This window comes from Mycetomoellerius zeteki, unplaced genomic scaffold (assembly GCF_001594055.1).
Source record: "Mycetomoellerius zeteki isolate Tzet28-1 unplaced genomic scaffold, Tzet1.0 scaffold73, whole genome shotgun sequence".
In the NCBI taxonomy this organism is placed as follows: domain Eukaryota; kingdom Metazoa; phylum Arthropoda; class Insecta; order Hymenoptera; family Formicidae; genus Mycetomoellerius; species Mycetomoellerius zeteki.
Window position 1 is genome coordinate 1,668,684 of NW_017257753.1, and position 15,614 is coordinate 1,684,297.

The following is a 15,614-nucleotide window of genomic DNA, read 5'->3' on the forward strand; positions in this document are numbered from 1 at the left end:
AGTTTTTTTTTATCTGGCGAATAATCTAAATAGCGCCGGCCGTTAATTCGCGAACAGTTATAAAAAAAACTTGACAAAACTTCGGACAGACAGAAATGATCACGCGAACCGGTTCTTCATATGTTCCAAACAACTTTTTCTAAGCAGAAATATGCATGTTGTCACATAATGAACGTATATCGATTCGCGTCAGAAGGAAAATCTTCACGACAAATGGTGCATCGCTTTTTTTCTCGTTTTTCAATTTTCTACAGCCGTTCGTAAATCGGTCGATACTTCGCTTATCGTTTCTTAGCACGATAATGATTCGCGATTTATTTACGCGAATCATTATCAGGTTTCTGTCAAGGTTTCTTCAAACTCCCGCTTTGTAATCCTTGCCATTCGTCACGCTCCGATGTGAGTTCACAAAAACGGCTCTTCGTCCGAATGCGCACTCGTCACGATCGTAGCTCCACGAGAAAGAGAATGACCCTCACACACAGAAAAATACATATTGTATGCAAGTAATAGTTACTTGTTTCAAGTACTTCAAAAATCATATATTCGTAAACCTATCATAAGATCGTCACAAGCATCAAATTTATTTAAAACATATTTTGAATCCTGCTGTCTAAATCTGAATGAAAAAAGTCAGTGAATAATCATTGACACCAGTCCTAATATGTAATCAGTGAATAAAAAGTGAAATCATTAATCTAGCTAATTTTGCTTTAATGTATAAATTCAATATATATGATAATGAAAGATGAGAACTGATGTGGAAATATCGGTATTTCAATATTAATATTATTAAAGCTCGAACGTTCTTTCCTTTTTAGTTGAATTTCACTGATTACCTAACGTCAAGTATGCTACTAGATATAATCACTGATTATCTATTAAATTCAGATTTAGAGAGTAATAAGTTTAATACTTCATTCGAGGTTATATATTAAATTAAAACAAATTCGATTTGCTTATAAATTTGATTATATAAAATTGCTTCTTCGATCAATATTATAATATTCTTCAAAAGAAAATAAATTCTTATTTTGAGTACATAATAATGATTTTTTTTTAAATTTGTAATAAGTATTTTTTAAGATTATTATCAAGAAAATAAATTTGTTAAAAATAACCGTTACTTAAAAAGAAGAAAGCAAATTAAGTAATCATTTTTCTTAGCAATAGAACATTTTTCTGTGTGCACGCGGGTACGAAGCTGTAACCCAGCTAATGTACGTAACGATGCGTATTTGCGTACTTATCGTCGATCTCTGTTCGCGCGAACAATGGCTTTCATGAAGCTGCAGAGCGAGTCGCGGGGAGGCGGATTAAAAGGTGGCTCGCGCTCCGTTCGGCCGGTCCCGAGAAGTCAGTTTCCCGTGCTCTTTCGCTCATCGCCCTCTGTTTGCACAAGTGCCCTTCGTCGTCGTGTGCACTCGGCTGCAAATTGCTCGAGTAATTTACGATATCTGAACTGGTGTTCCCTCCCCATCCCCCTTCACCCCGCTCGTCGTAACCATCCTGCGCCACTTTCAGACGCGAGCCTAGAGCCTTAGAGCTTGGACATAGTTTGAAAGTTTAAAGGTTATTATCTTAAACTTGAATTATTAATTTAGAACAACCTCGCAATGATTTTAACATTTGAAAGTTAAATTAGAGAGAGATGTTCGTATGATGTTGTGATTCATTATTCTGATTCATATTCATCCCCATACAACACAGATTATTCCAACAATATTACAACAACATTACAACGTTCCAGCAATATTGTAGTAACATTGCAAACGTAACATCGTTGCTACAAGTTCTGTGTTGTATGGCATTGATTTCTTCAACGTCATCAAAAATCACCTTGAACGTTATTCGATGTGCGTTAAGATGGAACAAAAATTTATTTATCTATTTATCTTTTTAATTACCGAGGCATTAATTATTCTTCAACGCAGATATCGCGTGTATATATATCGCTGGCAGTTCTCTGTTGCGTTTGACGCATCGCGACGCACGTCGCGATTGCGTTCTTGTGTGGCTACGAGCAATAAACGAGCATGGCGTTAACGCGGCTTGATATGTAGTGCTGTCCGCGAAGAAGCGTTTAACAACTTTAGAATCGACACAGCCTGTTTTACTCGTGAAAGATTATTCGCTCCTAGAGCAACGGCTCTCCCTTTCGTTTCCTTCACCGTACGGTAAACCTGCCCGTTTCGCGAGGACCGAGTCTGTGATCATCTTCCTGAAATCTTCCTGAGAACCTTAGTAAAGGAGACGAGAATTTCGGAGCAATTGTATCGTAATAATTTTTATTGCGCTTTCATGTAAATAGCTATCAACACTAACATTATATTTTGTTCCTCTTGGCCCTGTATATGATTTTTGTACGAGAGTTTCCAGACCGGAGTGATAGGCACTGTATTTTCTTTGTATTTTATTCTCTTTTTCTCAGTATTACATCCGGTTTCTTTTAGTCCCTTCTCTTTCCTTTCTTTTGCTAGCACGTCGTTCACCCTTTGCAGAAAACGACCAGTTACGGCGATCGTTTCTCTCGAGAAAAATCGAAAAGAAAATTAAAAAAGCGCTGTTTGCTATTAATTGGCGCACTAATTGGCTGGCGCAATATTACATATGACGCTCGCCTACGTGTTGGTGAAATAAAAAAGAAAGGAAAGAGAAGGAAGCAGATAAACAGAATTTATGAGCTATAATTCGCACAGAGCAACTTATTTTGCTCGCCGATCAAAAATTAATTTTTTTTTCTGTTTTTTTTCCGCAAGTTTTAAAGATCGCGTACTCCGCACGCGTTGTGTCGGAGCCGCTCGCTCGTTTTTTCACGCTGTGTTCGCCGAATCCAATCCTTTTTTCGCAATTGACGGTAGCAAATATGAATAATAATGATAATATCAGTAATAATAGCGATAGAATTGATAAAGATAATAATAATAAAAATAATAATTATGATAATCGTAATTATAATAAAAGTAATAGTATTAATAATAATAATAATCATAGCAATTTATATATATATATATAACAAATAATAATAATAAAAATAATAATTATGATAATCGTAATTACAATAAAAGTAATAGTATTAATAATAATAATAATCATAGATATTTATATATATATATATAACAATGTTAATACGAATAGTGAGAATAATAGCAACGTAAGAGCTGCTACATTGCAAGGAGCAGCGTTTGAATCTTACCAAGAGAAGTAAAAAGAAAAGAAAAAACGACGGGTGGTAGTGAATTCACTGATGGTGCGACCATAGATATAATCACCGTTTACGAACAATCGTTGAAAATTAACCGCTACGCAAACATAAATGTAATTTGTAATTGGAGACTATGAGATCAAGTGTTTGATATATCGATAATCGTGCGGCCAGCCGAGCGTGGTTCACTCCGATCTCGCTTGCCTTGATACCGATGATGGATCATAACCGCTAGATCTAACGTCGGTGACCATGCGCACGACCGATCGGAGAAAAACAGCTCGCGCTGTTATCCTCCCTGTGGGACCGTTTCCGTTTCCAATCGAAGCGACGCGCCTTGCCTCTACTCGACGATTTTTCTCCCAAACATAGCCCCCATCGAAAGTACGAATTTCTCTTTTCTATCATTTTTTTTTCCTTCCTGGGACATACATTCGGAGAAAGCAACATCTAATGAAATCTCTGAGGATATCTCTGAGGATATCTATGGACACCCGACAACAATTATCTGAGCAAATTCTCTAAAAGTATATCTCGTCACTTTGAGTCACGTCGATCAAACTGTACATACATTCAACATCAACTCGGCAAACTCGACAAGATGATCATGTGCGATCGATCGTGACTGGGCGTACAATTGTCCTTCCGCATTTTATTTGTTGGGTGACGAGGTTCTTGATTTTGTCGAGGGAGTACTTGGTGATCGATTCCGATCGCTTCGCCGTTTCTCGCGGGAGGACGCAACGACTATCGTCAACGTAACGGTGTCTCACGCATTATTCACTCTTCAACATCTATATATATTTATGTATGTATACTATCGTTTATAAGTTCTTGGACACCTTTAAAAATAAAATAAAACATTCTTATACATTTTTTTTTATTTCAGCAACATAACGATCTTTTTAATTATAAAATGACAAAAATATCTCACTGTTTGATATGTATCTGAAAAACTTATAATTTTTTTCATCGAAAAACCTCCCTAAATAACAAATGGACGAGAAAATGGGACCGTACTATAATTCTGGCAGTATTTCTAAAGTATCTGGAGATCATTAAGTACGCTTGAAAAATTAATTAACAGAAAGTCCAAGATATGTAAAGCTGTAATAAAAGCAAAAGAAGGATTTTTATGAAAAAAAATTCTAAGTTTCCTGACTTATCAATCTATAATAGTTAATATTGTTATTGCATTTGCTGCCAAAATAAAAGAAAATTGCGCCAGAATATGTTTCATTTTTTTTTTAAGAATGTCCAAAAACTTATATGAACGGTAGTGTTTATATTTTCCATGAAGCAATGCACACACGCACATTATATCAATCGATGTTCTTCTTTCATCCATTTCATTTCATATCTCATCGAAATATAGTTTCTAAGATTTTTAAATATCGTATAACTTGTTTAAAGCAATCGATTAGTAATCGACTTTGCACATGTTTTTTATTTTCTTTTCTAATCGACCAACGAAAACAATTTTGCAATTTTAAATTTTTTTAAGTTAATATAATTTCTTTTTTGCACTTTAATCGTTTCTATTTTCTGATTGTGCTTATGTATGTACAAAACAAGTACAAATAAAAAGGTGAAATAAAATCATAACTTTCTTTTCGATTTTTGTTTTAATATCGTCTCAATTTAAAAACCCAAGAAATTTGCACTGAGCGTAATAATAATAAAACTAAAAAAGACATAAATAAGCACAAGCCCCCTTTTGCTTTAAATGATAAAAAATAGGACATATCTTGATTAAATTTATAAATGTAATATTTTAATTTAATTTAAATACATTTATATATTTTAATTCAATTAAATTATATTAAAATACTACATTAAATTTAATCAGGATATATCTTATTTTATCGTTTATATTAAAATATATATGTACATTAATATATTTTCTTTGATTTAATAAATAATTTTTCAAAATTTTTACAAAATTAAATAAAAACCTCGATTTTTATTTTTATTTTAAATCTTTTTAGCTAATTTTAATATTATAATTTTAACGGAATCAGAAAGAGCAACGATGTCACATAAAATGCGTGCGTCATTCACATCACGGCTGGAGATGGATTTACTTATACTTTTAATATATATTATATTCTACTAAATACAGCTTCGATATATACAACAAAAAACGGGCGGCTGCAATTCGCACAGAGACGAAGAATTTTGTATCTTGACAAACGCGTTTTTCATATTCCATTATCAATGAATTATCAGTTGAGAACTTTCAAACCACGCGAACCCAACCGCCCGCCTATGCTTATATTTAACTTCATACAAAAGTATACTACAGTACATATACAAAAAAAGAAAAATCCCGAAACCGTCACGCGTCGTGGCTAACGTTTGTCTTTTTTTTTCAGTAATCGATGTTAATGTCGCGCACGGATGATTCGTCAGCTATTTACTGAGCTGACTAATCTTACGCCGTGCTGATATTCGGAATACGAATAAAGAATTAACGAAGACTTCGCTTTAGATCTTGAAAAATTTTGATACATTAAATTTTGATATATTGATTCGTATGAAAAATTCAAAAAAGGTGTTTTCACGAATCAAAATATCAAAGACGATGTGCATCGCAACAATCGTCTAATCAAAATCACATCCGCGAATAGGAGTCTATTAATTAATCTATTATTAGGCGTTGACCGTTTTCCCGATTTCTATCCAACGAAATAATCGAGCAAGAATTCGGGATATTTTACGCGGATTTTCAAAAAGAAAAAGTGAGAAGCGATAAAGGCCACGTAAATGCCGCATCTCTTGGATTCATTTTTATATATGCTAATTGCGGGTTTTTATTACCCACAAATATACTCGTTATATTAGAAGCTAACTGCAAATCAAACGATCGTACCTCTTTCCTTCGAAAGGCCATTTTCTGCCTTTTTGATCTAACGATTGATCATGCAGATTTGAATTGCATGAAGCACAACACGGAAAGCCACGACGCGCGCCGGTCGAAAAAAAACACTCGTACATTCGAAGAATAGCGCGTCTATTCTAGCGACAAGTACAAAAGACGAAGACGCGCGATAGCGGATGATAATTCGTTCAAATGAACTCGAGCGTGCGATCCGTGTGAAAGAAATATCGGTAACAATCGCGATAATACGCGTTATCTGCTTCGCGCATCACGCTGATGCGCGATGCGTTCGGTAAAGAGCTTCGTCAATCGGTTTATGCGGAACACGGCGAGTGAATTCTCTGCTCGCTGGTGTCCTCGCGCAACGTGGAGGACAATTATTTATAACACGATTATCTGTCTCTATGCGTGAAAACGCTCCATACAAACCAATAATGCGCATTCTGTTTATCTTCCTCTTCCGCCTTCGTTTTCTCTCTTGACTTTTCAGTAGGACCCAGCGTTCCATTCGTCAGTATTGAGTATGGACATAATCTCCTCATTACGATTAAACTCTAAATCCGGCAATGTCAAACTATCCATCTCGATGTCGGACGATAACTCGGTTAATGTTTGATCGGAGAGATGTGGAAAGCTGTTAATAAGTTCCTCGAGGTTAACCGGATGACGACCGATGTTGCTAATGAGAGTCTCATCCGTGAGAAGACAGTCGTCGATGGCACCTCCCGTGATGCCCGTCGTCGGTGTTGCAAGAACGGACGACATGATGGACACTGGCGGCTGAAGCATCGTCATCGGGACAACGGCGTTCATCATCGTGGGCTGCGTAGGTTCCCGCTTCACTTGGAAATTCATCTGCCGAACAGCGGAACTCAAATTCGTGTGACAGTAACCATGATTGTCCGGCCGCATCGTCGACGGCAAGTCTATAGACGCCAGAATTATGTCTTTCGAAGGGAAACTCATTTCATCCAATTCCGATTTCGGCTCCACCTTCGGTTCTCTCAGTTCTACTTTTGGTTCCTGCTTGATCTTAGGAGCGATGTTGCAGATCGCGTTGTTGTTGATAACATTTTCGGAGTTATAACTCTCCTCGTAGAAGGCGGACTCGGGTGAATCGGGGGTATCGCAGGTCGGGCTGGTGGGCACCTTGCCGGGAATTGATAACGGTGCCGAGTTGTACGAGTCCACATCAGAGCGCAACATATGGTGTGCCGTTTCCAGGGTTTCCAAAGACAGTTCGACGTGTTTTGAGTTCGACCTGGACATCGGTTTAACACTCGATTGAAGCTTTTTCATCGGTTTTTTCAGCATCTGCTGTCGGGTATTGTTATTATTATCATTTCTGGTCCTGGCAGCGTGACTAGCAGCGGGTGCCGCGGAGACCGGCGACAGCGGTGACAAGGATGAGCTGGCCAGCATCGAGGCCGGGCTGTTTAACGGCGTCGACAACATCGACGATGACGATGATGGAGAGGGCGGTAGTGACGGCGACGACAACGATAAAGACACCGATTTCCGCGTTCTTTTCCTCTCTTTTGCCTTCAAAATCTCAGTAGGTTTCGAAGTCTTCTTCCTGGGTCGGTATTTATAATTTGGATACTCTTTCTGATGCATCTTCCTGAGTCGCTCGGCCTCTTCTCTGTAAGGCTTTTTCTCTGTCTCCGGTAATAACTTCCATTCTTTCCCTAAGCATTATGCATATCTGGCTGTTTCTCGCAAATCTCTCTGCGCCTCATCTGCGACCAGACCATGAAAGCGTTCATGGGTCTCTTGATGCGGTTGGGATTGTTCTTTTTCGTCTGTAACAGAGAAATCAGAAATGGGCATTGGTTTATTTAATTCGTTACTCTTACTTAATTAATATTTTTAGGAAATTCTTATATTTAGCGTAGGTTTCTCCTACATCGATAATCAGTAATCCCATAAGATAATTTCCTGTCGATATTACGGCAACGATATTCGACTTGCCGCGATAAATGTCGAAGCTATATCTTAGACCATGTATAAGTTTTGTGATTGACTTATGACATCTTAAGACTATACTTAAGACGGTCCTAAATACAAGAACCGACTATAAATACCGGTCTAAGAACTCTTCAGAAAATATCACTACGTCGAAAGAGAATCCCATGAGTCATATTTATCGATACCCGTATATTTAACTCGACATCTAACCACGTGTGATTTTCAGCCTATGATACATCGAATTGACCGCGATCTTCGCATTAGACAGACACGACCCGGAATCGCAAGACGACGTTCGATCACGTTGAATGTGGGATGCGACGAATGCGGGTCGATATATCTTTCTTGTTTTTTTTCTCTCATTTTCTTGCCGTCGGATCCAGCGTCGACCGCGAGCGCGGAGAGAGCGCTCATGTACGAGTATGTGGAAAAAAAAAGGCGAATGTACAGAACGAAGGTAAAACGAAGCGGGAGACACGACACCCGTAATAAAGCGAGCGGCTGCTCCCGTTTCGGCATAATTTCCGACATTACGCTACAAAGAAACGGGCGCGACACGGAAAGGCTCCTCGCCGCTCCTTGTCACGGAATCGAGGCCCTGAGGTTCGGCCATGCGTGCGTGCGTGCGTGCACATGCACATGCGTGCGTGCCTGCGTATCGACACGTTATTCACAATTAGCCCGCAGCTGACGGAAGCGAGTGACCAAGGCCGAGTCCGAGAGACACACTCGCATCTCAACTCGCTACATGGTGGTGGCCTTCACGAGAACTTGACGGAGAGGCAAGCGATCGCGTGCGTGTACATCGCTCCGGGCTATATGCGCGTCGTCGTTTCGCCGTGTGTACATATGTGCGCGCAAGACACACATACGAGCTCGATAGCTCCTGCGTGACAAACCGCGTAAATACCGTATCACGCTAATCGCTCACCGAATGCTCTCCGATTCGCAATTGCGCCGTGTGCGCAGATTGGAAGAGCAGATTAAGCTTCGAAATCTCGATTCGCCGGAATTCCGACCTCGATTCTCGCCCGTTGCGCACATACAATGACTTCATCTCCGTTTGCAGATTTGGTTTTTTTACATAAATTTTCGATATAGAATTGTAATATGCTTTTAAGAAGGATGTGTCAAAGATTCTTTTATTTGTAAGAATATACTGCGAGAAGCATCGAACAAATGTAGTTATTATTCTCGACACTGTCAGTATAATAAATAATATTAGTTAGCGAATCCAGTTAAAGATCTTAAAATAGAATCTACACGAAAAGAATAGTTTTGTTTATAAGTATTTAAAAACTTAGTTGGATACGGATCTGAAAATAATTTTATTTGGACCATCAAAATAATTATTTCGGACGCTCAAATTGATTGTTAGAATACTAAAACTTTTTGCCATGTGATCAACAGCATTTAAGCAATCTATATAATTAATTTTGTATAATCCTACCAAATTATTTTTAGATCTCTATCTGGAAAGAATGGTTTTGCTGACGTATTTAAAAATTTAGATAATTTAAAAATTTGAAATTTGAAAATAATTTTGTTTGGATTATTAATTAAAATAATTATGTAAGATTCAAAGTTTGTTAGAATGTTAAAACTTTTACTTTATTTTAAAACTTATACTTTTTGCAGCACTGCTTATCATATTTGAGATTCCTACATAATTATTTTATAACGGTTCAATAAAATTATTTTTAGATCTGTATCTCGCTAAATATTTAAATATTTAAGCAAAACCGTTCTTTCCATGTAATTAAATTTTTACTGCATTATACTTCAGCAAAACTGCGTTTTTTCCGTGTAATTAAATATTATTATTATTTCTATTTCATTAAAGAGAATGAGGAAACAAAGCAGGAAAAAAAGACAACAAGTACTTATGTTAATATTTTTCAACTGTTTAAAATTCTATTCTTCGATTTAATTAAATAATTTTATATCCATCACCGTTAATTGAACAAGCAATTAGATTAATTGGAATGTTAGATAATTAGAATAATAGGAATATTTCATCTCCTTCTCTCATTTCGCGCTTTGTTGAACGTTTGAGAAATACTCGACGCAATCGCGTCTCGTTCCATGTTGATTGAAAAACACCGATAGCGAACGCGATCAACATACGGAATGATGAACGGCGTCGACGCCGGCGATGGTAAAGATAGAGATCCATAGATCAAGCGCGGCTCGACGTGCGTTATCGCTGGGAAAGGAAGAGGAAGAAGAAAAGCCGCGTGTATTGTCCTTTTCGGTCATCGTGCGCAACACCGAGTGGCGAATCACGATTCTCGAGAAAGGAAAAGAGCGAACTCTCGTCGAGGGCCTGGTCGTGCGTAATGAGGCACAAACAGCCAGCGAGGTCCCTCGAACTCAAGGATCGCTCGTTGCTGACGCACAAACAACGAACGACGGACCGCTCTTGTAAATCACCTCGCCGCTTCCTAGTCGCGTGGCCATGAAACACGGAATCGTCATTTCGCGTACCGCGAAACGTGAGAAAGTTTCAAATGGATATCAGGCCGTAAATATACCTCGCTGCCGTTTCACGGCCGACCCAGACGATTTCCGTCGCACTGACGCTTCTCCGGATGCAGCTTTTAGTAACAGACATTTAGGTACATACTTTGATGGTACTTTCCGATGGAATAAGAAAGAACTTTCTAAAAACACCGAGACGGTTTAACTCTTGACATGTAAATTGTGAACAAAAGGTGAAAGAGCGAATTAGAGATCTTTGCGATTTAAGAATTTTTATTGTTTAGACTCTAAAATTTGTGATAAGAATTTTATTATTTACTCTCTAAAAGTGAATCAGTGATTTCAGTGATACACTTGTAACTGATGTAATCATCAGCAAATATTTACACTGATCCACTTTTAGAGAATAGAGGCCATAAAATTTTATACAGGTTTCAGAAATATTTTACACGTAAAGAACGATTTTGCTGCACTCACAATCAAAGAAATGTTTTGTATGCTATGACTTACAAAAATTTTCTTACTTTTTAATTTAAAAGTTTATCGTTAATCAAAATTTTTTAATTAAAAAAATACAAAAATTTTTGTAAGTCACATCATACAAAACGTTTCTTTTGATGTACAATATCCAAAAATTTAGCTAAATATAAACTTGAAAATAATTTTACTGAATCATCAAAATAATTACGTAGAAACGTATAGAAATCTCAAGTATGATGAGTAACGCTGCCAAAAGTTTTGACATGCTAGCAACTAATTTGAGCGTACTACGTAATTATTTTGATGGTCCAACAAAATTATTTTCATATCTGCAGTGTATCCAGGCTCAATTTTTATACTTTAAGAAAATCATTCATTCCGCGTATGTAGAAATTTAGAAAGTTTCTAAATGTCTGTATAAGATCATATAACTATGAAACTTTATGATATACCTCCGACTTATATAATGATGTAACGCGGATATATCTTTTGAACGATAAAAAATAATATTCATCGCGATGCTTCGTTTACCTCGCTATCGCAATTATCCCAATTGACCGTATAAATATCTAGATGGTAATCTCTAATTGGTTAAATGGCCGATAACTATACGGCTGAACGGGTCCGATCGTCCGATCATCAAGGCTGATTATTTCGGCCCGATGAATTACACGTCGTCATTCGCCGAAATTCGGCCGTGTTTCTCGCGCTCGCGAGATCCGATTTATGTAACACCCGGTAGGGGGACGAACCTGCGGCACGTCTCGCGGGATATCTGGCACAACACGTCGTATATATCGAGACGGCCCCCGATCGTTTTGACGAGCTACACGCTGCAAAAATGAGAGAGATATCGCCGACCAGGCGCACAGTGGGCAAAAAGGCTTACTTTTTGGACAAAAATCGACCGACAATACAATTCTTAACGAAGCAATGTAATAAAATTTTGCTAATTAATATAATGTAATATTCTCTACCTAACAATATAATATTACAAACTGTGAAAAACATTTAGAAATAATAATGTATCTAATGTTTACTAATTGTTCTATAAATTATTGAAAATTATATAATTTCAATATTTTTTATTTCAATATTTAATGTCATTTGAGAAATTTTTAATTATTAAATTCATGTTTAGCGTCTTAAAAAAACTAATACATACCTAATTTTGCGTAAATATATTCAAAATTGTCAATGAAGTATCTTGTTCAATATCATTTCAACACTTTCGATAATCTTTTTTGGTCCGCCATTTTCAATTCGAGTTTTGTTTAAAAAAAAGGCGCAGCACCACGTTATAGAGCATTTCATTACGAGTAAATTAAAAAAAAAAAATTTGAAATCGGTTAAGAATTGTATTGTCGGTCAATTTTTATCCAAAAAATGAGCCTTTTTGCCCACTGTGAGGCGGCGCACGATCGGCGTAATGGATTCTCTTCTCTCGAGAGGCCGCAACGACGCCAGGCCCAAACCCCGGGCCTTAATAAAACAAAAAGGAAAGCCTGTGCCGCCGAGGTGGAGGTGAAGTCGTTGCGCTGCCCCCTGGGGGCTCCCACACCACCATCACCAGCGGGGCTCGATAAATCATTATCCTCGCCGACCGGCTTTTACCTGCGACCCGTGAAAATCGCACGAACACGAAACCGCCAAATCGAGCGTAACCGTTCCTCGCGAGAGGATCAGCGTCGAAAGTATGGTTTCCGAGGGATGCGATGAGGTGGGTGGAGCCCCCGTGTATATTCGGATGAGGCTTATGTAGACCCGCCATATGTTCCGCTCGCGCTACAAAAGCGGTGCCATTAGAGCAGATATCTGGTCGCTACGCTGGTATCTCGATAGATCGGAGAAAATAGTTTATGGATGGTTTTTACTAGCCTGAGCTTATATTGCCTGAAGTCTATTGCTTGCATCTTGCGTCTTAAGGACCCGGCGGCGCCCCTTGGAAATGCAATAAAAGCAATATATACTCGTATCTGCGGTAAATATCCGTTTATAGCATTGAAAAAATAATTTCTGTGGTTCATGTGCACATTTTTCAAGTAACATATGTAACCCTTCATTAGTCGAATGAAATGTCCAAGATATTCGCTTTATAGATTCATTAAATGTAAAAATACTATTTATACATATTATTAGATTTAATGCAAATTGTTTTACAATTTTACAAAAATTTGTATTTATTTTTATTTAAAGGATGTATAGAATAAGGATGTATTATCAATTTTTATTTAATTATTAATCGTCAAAGACAACAATAAAAATTAATATATAATAGGTACTGAGGTTTCAGAAACGCCCCATATAAATGTTATGTTAACTCTTTGTCTACAATCCAGGTTTTTTTACTCAGCCTAAGTTTTTTACTATTCTAGGCTTTCAAAAAATGTTGAAATATTAAAAGTTACTTTTTTTCAATATCTTTATTACATTAATATTTTAACTAAAACGTTTATTTAATAACAATTGAAACAGCAAAAATGAGGCTGAAATTTGAGAGTGAAATTGCACTTATATTAAAAAACAGATGGAGAGCTCAAAAAACCACGTGTAATGTAGAGTTAATATAACATGAATTACATCTCGAGTGAAACACGCATTGCGAAACGATAAAAAAGAATGCTATAGTATGTATCTTTATATATGCAGATCTTTTGTGAAAGATCGACCATCATTAGACTGCGCATGTATTCTTAAGCGAAACTCGAGTGTCTTGCAAAATTCTAGCGTGAGTCCCGTGCGGGCTATTTATTGCGGTATCATAACGATATCAGGGGATAAATATATACCGGTTCTTATGAAAGATGTGTGCTCCTTCCCTCTTCGTACGGCTAATTTCCCAGACCGTCTCGGTCCGCAAACTATCCACGAAAGAGCGGACCTTGGCACATCGTTGATGCGCGCAAAAGGCCTATACGCGCGTTACGCAATGCGTAATTATCGAAACACGAATGGAGGAAGGCGGCACCCAGACTTCTAGTCCGAGATACGAAGAAATCGCGCGAATACGAACGCAAGGGCACCGCATTCTGATCTGCCCGCGATTTGCGTTGCTTATTAGACAGCGGTGTATGTTAATGCCAGCTAACACCGTGTATTATACTTTCAGATGTCGACGGTCGACGTACCGGGATTTGCGCGGCGGAGATCGCGAGGCTGGATGTAGGTTACGAAGAGGAGAGCCACGCGTTACCTTGCGTGCCACACCGCGTCGGATTCGATTCGCAATTTATATATATTCAGCGATTAGATCTCCCGTTAGACGCAAATTAGGAGAGTCGGTTGGGTTTTAGCAAGCAAAAGAATTCGAGATCATTGCCTCGAGAGCTTGATCGTTTCGAGAATTTGGAAACTTTTCTCGCAGACTTGATTTAGTATTAATGCGTGAAAATATAATACTTTTCTCAATAATATTATTTTTAATATTTTGAAAACAATATTATTCTTAATATTATATTCTCAATATTATATTCTCAATAGACACCAAGACCCGTCTCGACCGACTGGCCCTCTTCACTTAATTGTACTGAATATTTTTCTTATACTTCAAGCAATATGATATTATTTTCGTTAGGCTCAGGTAGTTCAAAGTATAAAGATAATCACAAACATAAACAGATCGGATACGATTTATATTTTTAGCTGAATCACTAAAGTAAGATAAATCGCAAAAATAGGTAAACAGGATTTACAAATTCCATAATATTTTGAAATTATTGTATTTTCGTCCTGATTTGAAAACCGACAATATTTTGTTGAGAGAGCAATTACTTAATATAGCAATGTAAATTACTATTGCTGATACGGCTTGCATTTTTAATTGTTAAATTGGTAGTATTCCAAAACTGTGTAGATTTGATATACGTATATTAATTAAACATCTCTTTCTTTAACATCAAGAATTTTATTTTCTATAAAATTTTGCAAAATTTTTTTATTGTTTTCCTGATTTCGCTGGTCATTTTTAATTTTTAATTTTCCTGGCAATTCCCTGATTTCCAAGATTTCTAGTTTTATGGCAACACTGATGAAGTTGTAAGAGCAAAGAATATACAGAACACATGTATAGATATAAAAATATTATATTATAAAACATTTATTATAATATAACTATATATATGTAATACAATTATAATATAATTTTATAACATTTTTTAAATTTTTTAATACGTTTTTTAAAATATTTTTATTTTTATAACATATTTATAAAGATTTAAAATATATATTTAAAAACGGAAATACAGAGCGTATTATCAGTATCACTTTATTAGCCATAAAATTTTCATCGACAGATTTCCTCGGCAATTTTTGTAGCTTTCTTTTTTTAATGACCTGAAAGGATTAAATATTACCTATCACGGAAAGAACGATTTTGCTGAAATATCTAAAAATTTAGCTAAATACAGATCTGAAAATAATTTTGTTTAGACCATCAACATAAATAATTATGTAGAACGCTCAAATTAGTTGCTAGAATGTTTAAAACCTTTTGCACACACAAGTATTTTTATCAATGTTTAAGCGTTCTCTACATAATTATTTTAATAATCTCGTAAAATTGTTTTCATTAATTATCTAACTAAATTTTTAGATATTGTA

General features: G+C 36.7%; 1 protein-coding gene across 1 annotated transcript in view; it reads right to left on the reverse strand.

The window, feature by feature from the left end:
• Positions 1-5,741: 5,741 nt before the first annotated feature.
• LOC108729340 (Sox box protein 14) overlaps positions 5,742-15,614 on the reverse strand; it is a 26,050-nt gene continuing 16,177 nt past the window's right edge. Inside the window, 2 exon segments of the mRNA XM_018458399.1 lie at positions 5,742-7,780; positions 7,783-7,888. Of these exon segments, the coding sequence (XP_018313901.1) occupies positions 6,573-7,780; positions 7,783-7,888 (1,314 nt within the window). The 3' untranslated portion in view covers positions 5,742-6,572.